We start from the raw sequence: 14,451 nt of genomic DNA on the forward strand, positions 1-14,451 counted from the left end.
TATGTGGAACACATATGTCTTTCTCTGACTGACTTACTTCACTTAGCATAATACCCTCCAGTTCCATCCACGTGGTTGCAAGTGGCAAGATTTCATTCTTTCTTATTGCCAAGAAGTATTCCATTGTATATATAAACCACATCTTCTTTATCCATTCATCAGTGGATGGACATTGGGCTCTTTCCATGATTTGGCTATTGTTGAAAGCGCTGCTATAAACAATGGGCTACTATGAATCAGCACTCCTGTATCCTTTGGATAAATTCCTAGTAGTGCTATTGCTGTGTTGTAGGGTAGTTCTATTTTTAATTTTTTGAGGAACCTGCACACTGTTTTCCAGAGGGGCTGCACCAGTGTGCATTCCCACCAAAAGTGCAATAGGGCTCCCATTTCTCCACATCCTCGTCAGCATCTATTGTTTTCTGAGTTCTTCATTTTAGCCACTCTGACTGGTGTGAGGGGTATGTATCTCAGTGTGGTTTTGATTTGTATTTCCCTGACGATGAGTGATGTTGAGCATCTTTTCACGTGTCTGTTGGCCATCTGGATGTCTTCTTTGGAACAGTGTCTATTCATGTCTTTTGCCAATTTCTCCACTGGATTATTTGTTTTTCAGGTGTTGAGTTTGGTAAGTTCTTTATAGGTTTTTGGGACTAACTCTTTATCTGATATGTCATTTGTAAATATCTTCTCTAATTCTGTTGGTTGCCTTTTAGTTTTGTTGATTGTTTCCTTAGCAGTGCAGAAGCTTTGTATCTTGATGGGGTCCCAATATTTTATTTTTGCTTTTATTTCTCTTGCCTTCAGAAACATGTTGCATAAGAAGGTGCTGTGGCTGAGGTCAAAGCGGTTGTTGCCTATTTTCTCCTCTAGGGTTTTGATGGTTTTCTGTCTCACATTTAGGTCTTTCATCCATTTTGAGTTTATTTTTGTGTATGGTGTAAGAAAGTGGTCCAGTTTCATTTTTCTGCATGTTGCTGTCTACTTCTCTCAGCACCATTTGCTGAAGACTGTCTTTTTTTCCATTGGATACTCTTTCCTGCTGTGTCAAAGATTAGTTGGCCATACATTGTGGGTCCAATTCTGGGTTCTCTATCCCATTGCTCGATGTGTCTGTTTTTGTGCCAGTACCATACTCTCTTGATGATTATAGCTTTGTAGTAGAGACTAAAGTCCAGGATTGTGATGCCTCCCGCTTTGGTTTTCTTTTTCAACATTACTTTGGCTACTTGGGGTCTTTTGTAGTTCCATATAAATTTTAGGATTATTTGTTATGGATTTGAGAAGAATGGTGGTGCTTTTGATTGGGACTGAATTGAATGTGTAGATTGTTTTCGGTAGTATTGACATTTTAACAATGTTTGTTCTTCCAATCCATGAGCATGGAATGTTTTTCCATTTCTTTGTGTCTTCTTCAATTTCTTTCATAAGTTTTCTATAGTTTTAAGCATATAGATATTTTACATCTATGGTTAAGTTTATTATTAGGTGTTTTATGGTTCTCAGTGCATTTGTAAATGGGATAGATTTCTTGATTTCTCTTTCTGTTGCTTCATTATTGGTGTGTAGAAATGCAACCGATTTATGTACATTGATTTTGTATTCTGCAACTTTGCTGAATTCATGAATCAGTTCTACCAGCTTTTTTGTGGAGTCTTTCAGGTTTTCCATGTACAGTATCATGTCATCAGCTAAAAGTGACAGTTTGACCTCTTCTTTGCCAATTTGGATGCCTTTTATTTCATTTTGTTGTCTGACTGCTGATGCTAGAACTTCCAACACTATGTTTAGCAGCAGTGGTGAGAGTGGACATCTCTCTCACATTCCTGAACTCAGGGGGAAAGCTCTCGGTTTTTCTCCAGTGAGGATGATATTAGCTGTGGGCTTTTCATATAGGGATTTTATGATGTTAAGGTATGTTCCTTCTATCCCAACTTTCTTTAGGTTTTTGTTGTTGTTGTTGTTGTTGTTAAATGCTTTTTCTGTATCTATGGACAGGATCATTATGGTTCTTATCCTTTCTTCTATTAATGTGATGTATCACATTGATTGATTCGTGAATATTGAACCAGTCCTGCAGCCCAGGAATGAATCCCACTTGATCATGGTGAATAATTCTTTTAAGATACTGGTGGATTCTATTTGCTAGTATATTGTTGAGAATTTTTGCATCCATGTTCATCAGGGATATTGGACTGTAATTCTCCTCTTTAGTGGGATCTCTATATGGTTTGGGAATCAAGGTAATGCTGGCTTCGTAAAATGAGTCGGGAAGATTTCCTTCTGTTTCTATTTTTTTGGAATAGCTTGAGAAGGATGGGTAATAACTCTGCTTTAAATGTCTGGTTGAATTCCCCTGGGAAACCATCTGACCCAGGACTCTTATTTTTTGGGAGATATTTGATAACTGATTCAATTTCTTCCAGGGTCTGTTTCTTCCAGGTTGTCCAGTTTGTCGGCATACAATTTTTCATGGTATTTTCTAATAATTGTTTAAATATTCCTGTTGTTGGTTGTGATCTCTCCTCTTTCATTCATGATTTTTATTTCTTTGGGTTCTCTCTGTTTTCTTTTTGAGAAGTCTGGCTAGGGTTTTCATCAATTTTGTTTATTTTTTTCAAAAACCAGCTGTTACATTCATTGATTTGTTCTACTGTTGTTTTTTTTCGATTCTGTATTTTTTATTTCTACTCTAATCTTGATTATTTCTCTTCTTCTGATGCCTTTAGAGTTTCTTTGTTGTTCCATATATATATATATATATATATATATATATATATGAATTGACCAAGAATAAAATCATAAAATGCAAAACCACTGGACTGATATCTGATGGTGCCTTGGAACCGGTGGTTGTGCTGGTCTGGAGGAGGGGCTGTCTGGTTCAGTAAGTGCCAATCTTGCTCTAGTAAATGTGCAGTTACAAGATGCAGAAGGGCATGGTTTGGTGTAGGCAGTCCCACCTCCCATTGTCCCTTCCCTGAAGCCCCATCTTATTGGTGATAGGGAGAAAAATGGTTACATCCTAGTCTTTCCCCACCAGATCAGGTGTCCCAAACCACTTTGTTCAGGCAGTCCTCACAGTGCCATGCAGGTGCAAGTGGGCCAGTTTGTTCCACTGTACAGTCTCTTGTGCCTCCCAGGCGCTTGGCTGGGATTCAAACCTTGATGACTTAAAGGGTCCTACTCTGTGCACACAGGTTCCAGGATAGTGCCACTCCACCCAGCCAGCCAACAAAGGGCCTCTGGCTGGCAGGTGCCTTCAAAGTCTTTTGTCCTTGGAGGCTATATTTCTTCTTCCCACAGCACTCAAGGGAGAGGATTGCTCTCTCCGCTTGAGCCTCTAAGCTGGCTACAGAGCCCAGAGCTGGCTCCCTCCTTCCCAGACATGTGAACAGGGCAGCAGGCCCCAGTCTGGAGAAAGCCCGGCAATCCTAGAATGAGATAGAAATTGGTTCTTTCTCCATTTTTTCCATTCCCCGATCTGTGGTTTTTCTCTTGTCCTACACTTCCATAGCCTGTCTTTCGTGTCCTTTTGTCTCTCTGCAGAAGGGGATCCCTCTCCTCCAAGTCTGTGCTCCCCATTTTATCTCTCCCATTTTTCAGTCATGCACCTATGGCCCACCAAGTTGTCCCTGTGGGCCCCTAGAGATGTTTTTGTCACTATGTAGCCCAGATTCTTGCAATTCTAAGTCTTCTAGCCTCAATACTTGCTATGTTTGAGAGACAAGGAAACTTCAGGTCCCCCTACTTCTCCAGCATGTTGACTCCTCTCTCTACACCATTTTCACCATCTTTACAACAGGAGGGTTGTGCGAAGTGTTATTTCAGCTCTTAGGTTCTAAGATCAAGTCAGCTAGAATATACATGGTTCTGCTCAAGATTGCTTCAAGCTTCATTGTCTTCCAAAATATGATGCAAATTCTTCTCAGGAAAAATGACACCACTGAAATTCCTAAACATGTTTAACTGAGACTTGCAGTCTGACATTTCTAGGCCAAGAGATGTGATGGAGTAACCTTGTATGAGTATGTGCAACAGTACATGAGCTCTGCTCTTTCCTCATTGGCAGGGTATAAGCAGAACATTTCTTGCCCAAACCTCTAGTTTCTTGTTACAAAGTCTTCCATACAAGCCCAGCCCCATCTGTCTAACTACTGCATTTTATTATATTTTGCTGCAGGTAAGCTCATCTCTCCGTGCTCCCCAAAATGTTATTTATATTCTGGTATCTGAGCATTTTCTTGGCATGTTAATCTGTCGTTGCTTCCTGCCTTCCTCCTTTCCTTCCTCTCCCTTCTCAATCCAGAAAAGGACAAGGATATGTCAAAGATTAAATAGAAACAAATAGAGAGTTGATGGCTAAGAAAAACAAGAACCCTTAAGTCCTAACTCCCAGGCTTCCAACAAATATGCCTCCATCACCAAAATCCTTGCTCCCCCCTATACTACTTCAATACAGATTTTATTCAGATTCCACTAGTTTTTTACATGAGTGTCCTTCTGTTCCAGGATCGAATCCGGTTTTCAGTTTCTCAGTCTGACTTCTTGACCTTTACAGTTTCAAAGAGCCCACGTCAGGTATTTTGTAGAATGTCCTTCACTTTGGATTTTTATAATATTTTCTCAGGATTAGATGAAGGTTATGGATTTAGGGGAAGAATGAAACACAAATGGGGTGCCCTTAACATCACATCCTATCAGAGGGCCCATGAAATCCACATGACTTATCAGTAATGATGTTCACTTAGTGATCCAATTAAAGCAGTGTCTGCCAGGTTTCTCCTCTCCTAAGTTACGCTTTATCCTTTTATATATTCTTTAGAAGCAAGTCACTAAGTACAGCCTTAACTCAAAGGAATAGTGTCAAAGAAGTTATAGGCATGTGTTCAGACCACTAGAGTAATTAGTAAATATTTTGAGGGAAATACTTTTAAGCTGTATAAATGTTCAGTGTCTCCTTATAGTTTCCCACACTAACTTTAGCATCTATCAGTGACTCTGATGTGCAACAATTATTACTATAATGTTCTGATGGTGATATTCCATTTCTCTCATTCCTTCTACGTTTATTACTTGGAATTGTTCTGTACAGAAAATTCATTCCTTCTTTCTTATTTACTTATTTAGTCTTTTTTATTTCAGTATTGGTTTGTAAGTGTGTATTGTAGTCTTTGGATAATTATTTAATACCATTGTTCCTTATTTTGTTAATATTGTTCGAGCTTTGATCACTGGGCACATTTTTAGGTCGCTTTTGTGTCCTGTTGACGTAACCCCATATTTTTTTTTTGCCTTTGTGTATTTCTTAATTCCTGACTACAGCCTCATTTTGTATGTGCCCTGCCCCAGCCTTAGAATCAGCCATCTCTTCAAAGAGTTCTGTTTCTTTTTTCTGAAAGACGATATTTCCAAACCAACACCTGTGTAGTAAGAGGGCTGTTTGCTCTGGTATGTCATTGCTTCGAGGCTTTCTCAGTGGATGGTGCTAGGATACATATGTATGTATACTAACCCATGTATACAAGCATATCTCTCCCTCTCTAAAACATGAGTTTATGCTGATATTTCTGACCCTTTCTGGCATCACATGGTTCATTCTAGCCTGCCTTTTCTGCTTATGCATAAATTCCTCAACAGTGTAAAACCTATCTGACATTACCTATAATTAATTTACTGTTTTGTTCAACCCAACTCAAATATGGACAGCAGTTCCAGAATTGCTAACTCATATCCCTGTGAAAACTACACAAATCAGAGTACCATTTTATATTCAGTTCTTTTACTCTCTAGCTTTAGACTTTCCAGTCAAAGTGCAGTTTTTAAAAGTTGTTTATTTAGATCAACTTATTTTCTACACATCTCCATCAGTAAAATTGCCTCAGATATTAGTAATGCCATTAGATTAATTTGTCACAGTTGCATTCCATTCTAGGATCCCCTGATAAAACCTGATCTTTTAAATTTTGCATTATTGTGGTGTGTTGCTCTTAGGGTTTTGACAAGTGTGTGGAATCATGTGTCTCCTACCACAGTACCATCAGAACATTTCCATTACCCCCAAATTCCCTTGTGGGCTCCCTTTGTACTCAACACCTCCTCTCAACCCTTGGCATCCACGGATCTGTTTTCCACCCCTACAGTTTTGCTTTCTCTGGAATGCAATATGAACAGAATTATACAATATGTAGTCTTTTCAGTTTGGCTTCTTTGACTTAGAAAAATGCTTTTAAAATTCATTCATGCTCATCCACGAATCAGCAGTTCCTTTTTGTTACTGAGCAGGATTCAGTTGTATGGATGTACCAGTTTGTTGATCTATTCACCAGTTGACAGATGTCTTAGTTGTTTCTAGTTTTAGTGATTACGAATATAGTTGCTGTAAACATTTGTGTGCACATTTGTGTGAGTACAAGCTTTTAATTCATCTGGATAAATCCCTAGGATTGGAACTGACTGCTGGTTGATAGATTACCTCTACATTTAACATTTTGTGATGTCAAACTGGTTTCCAAAGTGGCTGTACCATTGTACAGTCGTGCCAACAATGAGCAGACATTCCTATGCTTTGCATCTTCTCCAGAATTTGATATTGCTGGATTTTTTGAAAACTGTTTTAATAGGTATTGTAGCATTATATCATTGTGGTTTTAATTAGCATTTCCCTAATGACTGATCTTTTCCTGTGATTATTTACCATCTATTTTGTGTGTGTGTCTATGTAGATTTTATGCCCATTTTGAGTTTTCTTTTTTTATTGCTGAGTTTCATTACTTTATGTATTGTAGATATAAATCCTTTGTAAGATATATGATTATCTCCCAGTCTCCAGCTTGAGCTGTCATTTTCTTAATACTGTCTTTCATAGAACAAAAGTTTTAAGGTTGCATAAAATTTGATTTATCAATTTTGGTCTTTACAGTTTGGGGTTTTACTGTCATACCCGAAAACTCTTTGCAAAACCTAAGGTCATTACAGATTTCCCTTTGTCTCAGTCTGAAAGTTTTTTTAGTTTCATATTTTAGACTTAGGTCTATAATCCATTTGAAGTTAATTTTTAAAGTTTTTTTATTTACTTATTTTGAGATAGAAAGTGCACACACCAGTGAGCAGGGGAGGGGCAGAGAGAGGGAGGAAGAGAGAAAATCCCAAGAAGACTCTGTGCTGTAAGCACAGAGCCCAACATGGGGCCAAAACTCATGAAACTGTGAGATCATGACCTGAGCCAAAATCAAGAGTTGGATGCTTAATCAACTGAGCCATCCAGGTGCCCCTAAAGTTAATTTTTATATGAAGTATGAAGTATATGTCGAGTAATTATTTCTGTGCATGAATATCTTTTTGTTTCAGCATCATTTGTTTAAAAGAGTACCTTTTTCCACTGATTGCCTTCGCATCTTTGCCAACAATCACTTGACTGTATTTGTATTGATCTGTTTCTGGACCTCTTTTATGTTCCACTGATCTAAGTGTCTGTTCTTTTTCCAACCCCTCACCATCTTGATTACTGTAGCTTGGGATTGATAGTAAGTCTTGAATTTGGAAAGTTCACCAGTTTTGTTCCTCTTTTTCAGTTGTTTTGACTATTCTAGTTCCTTTGACTTTCTGTATAACTGTTAGAATTTGCTATTGATACATACAGTGAAACCTTGGATTGAGAGTAACTTGTTCTACAAGTGTTCTGCAAGACAAGCACACATTTCTAATAAATTTTAACTTGATAAATGGGTGATGTCTTGCAATATGCGTAGCATGTGATGCCAAATGTCACATGATCACAACTGAGCCAATGGTTCTTGAAATTCGCTTTGATATACAAGTGCTTTGGACTAAAAGCATGCTTCGGGAATGAATTATGCTCACAAACCAAGGTTTTAGTGTATTTTAAAAGGTTGCTGAGATTTTGAATAAAATTGCAATGAATCTAGAGGTAAAATTGGGGAGAGTTTATTTAATTTTTTTTAAATTCTTTCAGCCATGTTTCATAGTTTTCAGAATATAGCTCCTGTACATATTTTTTTTAGATTTATACATAAGCACCACATTTTTTATTATATTGTTAATGACATTATTTTAGTTTAAAATTATAATTGTTCATTGCTGATCTGTAGATATATGACCTTTGTATTTTGAATTTCTGTCCCACAACTTAGCTTAACTCACCTTTTAGTTCTAGAAGATTCTACCTAGACAGTTATGTCATCTGCAAATAGAGACAATTTTAGTTTTTCATTTGCAAACTGTATGCCTTTTGTTTCTTTTCTTTTTTCCCCACTTATTTCTCTGACAAGGACATCCAGTTCAATGTTGAATAAGAGTGTTAAGAGAAGAAAAAGTTGCCTTGTAATTTCTTACTATTAAGCATGATGCTTGTTGTAGGCCTTTAGTAGATGCCTGTTATTAGTCTTAGGAAGTTCTCACCTGATCCTAGTTTTATCATAAATGTATATTGAATTTTGTTTGGTGCTTTTTCCACATATATGAAGGTGATCATATATGGTTTATCTTATTTAATCTGATCATATATGAATTATAATACTTGATTTTCAAATAATGAATCAGCATTGCAATCCTTGGATGAAATCCACTTGTTTATGATATATTACTATTTTTTATAAATTGCTGGATTTATTTGTTTAGTAGTTTTTTTAGAAGTTTTGCAAGTATGTTCATGAATGGTATTAGTCTTTTTACAAATGATATCTTCATCTGGCTTGGGTATTAGGATAATACTGACCTTATGAAATGAGTTATTTTCTCTCCTCTTCTCTTTTCAATAAAAGAGTGTATAGATCATGTTTTATTGCTTCCTTAACTGTTTGGTAGACTTTATCAATGAAACTATGTGAGGCGGGATCTTTCATTTTTGGAAGTTTGTGTGTGTGTGTGTATGAATTTGGTATCTCTAATATATTTAGAACTATTCAGATTATATATCCCACATTCAGTTTTGATAGTTTGTGTCTTTCAAGGAAGTCATCCATTTCATTTAATTTGATAAGTTTATTGGCAAAAGTATATTGTTTTATAATATTCCCTTACTACCATTTGCTACCTGTGGGATCAATCAGTAAGGTTAGCCCCTCTTTTATTCCTGATATGAATAATTTTTGACTTATTTCTTTTGGTCAGCTTTGACTAGAGATTTACCAATTTTATGAATGTTCCCAAATAAGCAGATTTTTTTTGTTTTTTAAATTTTTCTCTTATTTTTTTCTGATTTCAGTTTAATTGATTTTGCTCTTTTATTATGTCTTTCTGCTTTTTTGGGGGGGACAGTTACTTAGCCATTTCCCACCTCATTCCTTAAAAAGAGGCTTCAGTTGCTATTTTCAATATTTGCTCTTTTCTCACATAAGCATTTGATGATTACAAATTTTCTCCTAAATACCACTTTAGTTGAAATCTATACATTTTGATATGTTCCACTTTTATTTTCATTTAGTTTTAAATATTTTAAATGTCACTTGACATTTCCTCTTTGACCCATGGGTTATTTAGAAGTGTGTTGTTTAATTTCCAAGTGTTATTGATTTCTAGTTTAATTCTGTTAGGTCTGATAACATTGTATGATTTCTATGCTTTTAAATTTGTTTTGTTCTTGTTGTTTTTTAATGGACCAGAATATAGTCTAGCTTAACAAATGTTCCACTTACACTTGAAAAGAATGTGTACTGTTCTGTTGTCCTCTCGATTGTTCTATAAATGTCAATTAAGTCAAGTTGGTTGATGGTGTTGTTGAAACTCTACATTTTGAAAATGGACTATCGGTGATCTTGTGCACACTGAAAATTAAGAGCCACTTACAGAGAACTAACACTGATTAGGATGAAAGTGTAATGGAGGTTCAGTTTTGGATGAGGTTTCATATTTGTTATGTTTGTGGAAGCCTAGTATCATCCACTCAGTTGTCCACGCTCAGGATGTAAGCTTAATAATAGATATCTCCCAACCACATTACAAGAACAAGTTTTTCCTCTTCACCTCTAGGTCTTCTGCCCATTGGATGGCCTTTGATGCCTTTCCTACAAATATTCTCTCTACCCCTTTCACCTATACCAGCCTTTCTTTTCTTTTTCTTTTTTTAAAGTTTATTTATTTATTTTTGTGAGATACAGAGACAGCATGAGTGCAGGAGAGACAGGAGAGACAAAGAGAGAGAGGGGGCTCTGTGCTGCCAGTGTGAGCCCAATGCAGGGGTCAAACTCATGAAACCATGAGATTGTACCTGACCTAAGACCAAGAGTCAGACACTTAACTAACTGAGCCACCCAGGTGCCCCATATACCAAGATTTCTTTTTCTTTTTCTTTTTTTTTTTATTTTTTCAATGTTTGTTTGTTTATGTATTTTGAAAGAGAGAGAGAGAGAGAGAGAGCATGAGCAGGGGAGGCACAGAGAGAGAGGAAGACACAGAATCCGAAGCAGGTTCCAGGATCTGAGCTGTCAGCACAGAGCCCGAGGTGGTGCTTGAACTCATGAACTGTGACACCATGACCTGAGCCAAAGTTAGCCGCTTTACTGACTGAGCTACCCAGGCACCTCTATACCAGCCTTTCTTAAAGTGTGTTTTATAAAGTACTATATCCAGGAGCTACTACTAACCAAGAGGTGGGGTCATGAGGAGTACATCAATTGCTTAGTAAACTGCTGCATATTTCCATCTTGAAATTCATGACAATTAATATCATAACAGCTCTGAGAAATCTGAATAAACACATCTATTCTTTAATTTAATACCCTTTCTTTCTAACAAAAAATACATAATACCAACTACCTTATAAAGTTTTTAAGATGGGATAACATATATAAAAACACATATTTGAGGGTTGAGTACATATTTCTGGTCAATAAATGTTTGTTACTGTGATTTATAGTAGTTGGTGTTTTTGATGGTGCTGTTTTATTTTTATATTTATTCCATTGGCTGACCTTTAGAAGTTGGGATAGATATGAAGGTGAAAGAAAAAAAAAAACATGGGAATGCAAACACCAGGAAAGTCACAAAAATTGACCTGAGCTTTAACTGTTTCAGTACATTTTTATTGTAGTTTATTGATTTTAGTTTTCTTGTAGTGTATCACATTCATTTTAAAGACCTTCCTCCACCCATTTTGTCAACCTAAATTTGTCTCCCCAGGATCAGTATCAGTGGTGTTCCTGGGCATTCTTAAGTGCAGTACTAAGAAAATCAGGCTGTGCAATATCATGGAGGATGCATCTATTATGAACAACAGCTCAGGACTTCACATAATACCTGCAGCCATCCTCATTCAGCAGCATCACCAAGAAAGTGCTATGTACTCAGAAATCAAAATTCCCTCCTCCTCAGCTACTTACCCTGGTTCCTTTGGTATCTCTGAGGGAACTTTATTGACACTCTGCTTTCTTTTCTTAAACAGGTGGGCTCTGCATTGCACAGTCTGTGAGAATCCCCCAAGAGCGCAAAGACAGAACCATTGACTTTGATAGAATTATCAAACAGCTCCTGGACACCCCCAACTCCAGGGCCGTCGTGATTTTTGCCAACGATGAGGATATAAAGTAAGGATGACTGGTGTAATTCATTAATATGCATGCTGCAACTTTTGGAGACAGAAGGATCAGGATACTGGCAGAGAAAGGGGAAAAGATAGCACAGAAGCAAATCTATAATTACATAGTGGGGAAGTCTGTACGTGCTCTCTCCCCTACACACGTAGTGGTAGCCAACCACGGAAGCAGCAGTGTGTTCCTGTCATGTCTTCCCCTCTGTTAGCAAAATAAATGTATTCAATTACTTGTAAAAAGAGAAAACCACTGGACCTTTCAGAGGTTCTTTTATTAAAAATATACCCAAATGTAACAGACTTTTATCCGAAGAATGGTTCCTCTTAATGTAAAAGAGAAAACGTCTTATAATTATGGCTATATTACTACCGCTTTAGACTCAATATGTTCCAAACCAAGCTTGTCCACCTCCACATCTCCAGTCCACTTCTTCCCCTTCTTATCTTGATTCTTCTTGGAGTAAAAAATCTGATTGGAACCATGACTTGTTTTCCTCATTCCTGCATTCTTGGCCAAGATATGTAGAGCTAACCTTTGTTTCTAGAACATAATGTGTCCCGAATATTTTTCTTTCTTTTTTTTTTTTATTATCTTCAATTTGTATTTTTTTTTAATATGAACTTTATTGTCAAATTGGTTTCCGTACAACACCCAGTGCTCATCTCAACAGGTGCCCTCCTCAATGCATGGGGGCACTTGTACCCCAGTTTTTATAGCAGCCAATAATAGCCAAATAGCTTTCAACAATAGCCAAATTATGGAAAGAGCCTAAATGTCCATCAAATGATGAATGGATAAAGAAATTGTGGTTTATATACACAATGGAATACTATTTGGCAATGAGAAAGAATGAAATACGGCCTTTTGTAGCAACGTGGATGGAATTGGAGAGTGTTACGCTAAGGAAATAAGTCACACAGAGAAAGACAGATACCACATGTTTTCACTCTTATGTGGATCTGGAATATGTTTCTAAGACACAAATGTGCCTTGATTTCTTCTCTGACCACTACCACCTTGGTCCAGAATATTTATTTATTTAGAATAAATAGTAATTACACTTGCTTAAAAATATTTTAAAAATCTAGGTTTATAAAAAAGTTCCATTCATCCTGCCGCCTCCCCCCAGCTAACAGGTTCTCTTTTTCAGCTGCAGTGGCTAGTGACCAGCTTCTTGTATACTCTTCTAGAGATAGTCTATATTTTTATATGATGGTGGCATACTATGTGTACATCTTGTTGTATTCCCTGCTAGCTTTTCCTCACTATTTTATCATGGATGTCTATGAATATAAGTACCTGTCTATCCAGTCTTTCTAATAGCTGTGCAGAATTTCATCTTATACCCATACTATAATTTGTCTAAATGCTGCCTTATTGACTGACATTTGCAGACTTTTGTAATTATAAATAATGCTGCAATAAACTTCCTTTTCCACATCTGTGCATGCAAATATAAATATGCAAATACAGATTATTAATATATGCATTTTATGCAATAGATAGATATGTAATAATATAACACAAATATATAAATGCAGTTATATTATTTTATGTATTTATCTTATAAGTGTTTTTTTAATATTTTATTTATTTTTGAGAGACAGAGAGAGAGAGAGATAGAGTACAAGTCAGGGAGGGGCAGAGAGAAAGACACAGAATCCATGAAGCAGGCTCCAGGCTCTGAGCTGTCAGCACAGAGCCTGATATGGGGCTCGAACACATGAACCACAAGATCATGACCTGAGCTGAAGTCGGATGCTTAACCGACTGAGCCACTCAGGCACCCCTATCTTATAAGTGTTTTCAACATAAATGCCTAGAAAAGAAGTTTCCAGAACAAAGATGTATTCCATTATGAATGTTGTTTTCCAAAGAGGTTGTGCTGGTGTATATCTCCACTGGTATGAAAGAACTGGATGGAATTATTTAGTCTCTGTCTTAGAATTCAAAACACACCATTTAATTTGAAGGTGAGTATCTTTCTTTCAGAGTGAGGTTTAAGGGCTCAGCACATTACTGCATCCTGCTTGGATTACTGCACTGTCATCATTGTCAGCCTTCCGATTTTGTGCCTCTCCCCTCCACACACACCCTAAATGTTGTTTCTGAATCCATCTATCACTTTCCCAGTATTAAGCTCTGACCTAGGGTGGCAGGATTATTAAATGTAAAGCATAATAAACCTGAAATTGAGATCCCTGAGGTATTTTGCAACTAATGAGCACTGTGTCACCTTGGGAAGTCTCCCCACTGTCACTCACCCCCATCCTGCTTCCCAATTTCTGAGGCCTCAGTTCTCCCATCAATAAAATGAAAATCCTTTTAAGCTCTTTTTCTGTTTATCCAGCCTCATCCCACCTTTCTAGTCTTATTTCATTCCCTGCTCCTTCATGTTTTGTGTTTCCTCACTCCCTGGTCTTGGTGTGTTCCCTTCTACCTGCCTAGAATGTTTTTTTTTTCCTTCCTCAGTTTCTCATTCCAGTGCCATCTCTAGTGTGGCTTTCTGAGGGAAGATGTCTCTGAATGATGCACCTTTCGCAAATTCTTCATAGTTTATGTCACTAATGTTATTTTGCATCGCTTGATCATTTGTTTAGTGTCCATCTTCTCCACTAGTCTGTAAGCACTGTGGAGGCAGAGGTGATACCTCTTTGGACTTCCTTCTGTACTTTAGTCCCTCACATGGTGTTTGGTAGATAGTAAATGCTCAAGAAATGGTACCAAATAAATGAATGAGTGAACTCACTATGCTAATGCACACTCTTTATTAATTTAAAGATAAGCTTCTCTATGTGAATTTCACAATGCTTTAAAATGTGGTCCTAATTTAACATTTAGACCTCATCCCCACTCATCCACTTCTATACCCAAAATGCATGGCTCTGGTCCTCTAGCAGTT

The 14,451-nt window shown here is 37.1% G+C and overlaps 1 protein-coding gene across 2 annotated transcripts in view; it reads left to right on the plus strand.

Moving 5' to 3' along the window:
- Positions 1-14,451, plus strand: part of GRM7 (glutamate metabotropic receptor 7) — an 859,113-nt gene that overhangs the window by 425,261 nt on the left and 419,401 nt on the right. For both annotated transcript variants that reach the window (XM_043587992.1, XM_043587990.1), the window contains exon 3: positions 11,402-11,543. In XM_043587992.1, coding sequence (XP_043443927.1) covers positions 11,402-11,543 — 142 coding nt within the window. The remainder of the gene's footprint in view (positions 1-11,401; positions 11,544-14,451) is intronic.

This window comes from Prionailurus bengalensis, chromosome A2 (genome assembly GCF_016509475.1).
Source record: "Prionailurus bengalensis isolate Pbe53 chromosome A2, Fcat_Pben_1.1_paternal_pri, whole genome shotgun sequence".
In the NCBI taxonomy this organism is placed as follows: domain Eukaryota; kingdom Metazoa; phylum Chordata; class Mammalia; order Carnivora; family Felidae; genus Prionailurus; species Prionailurus bengalensis.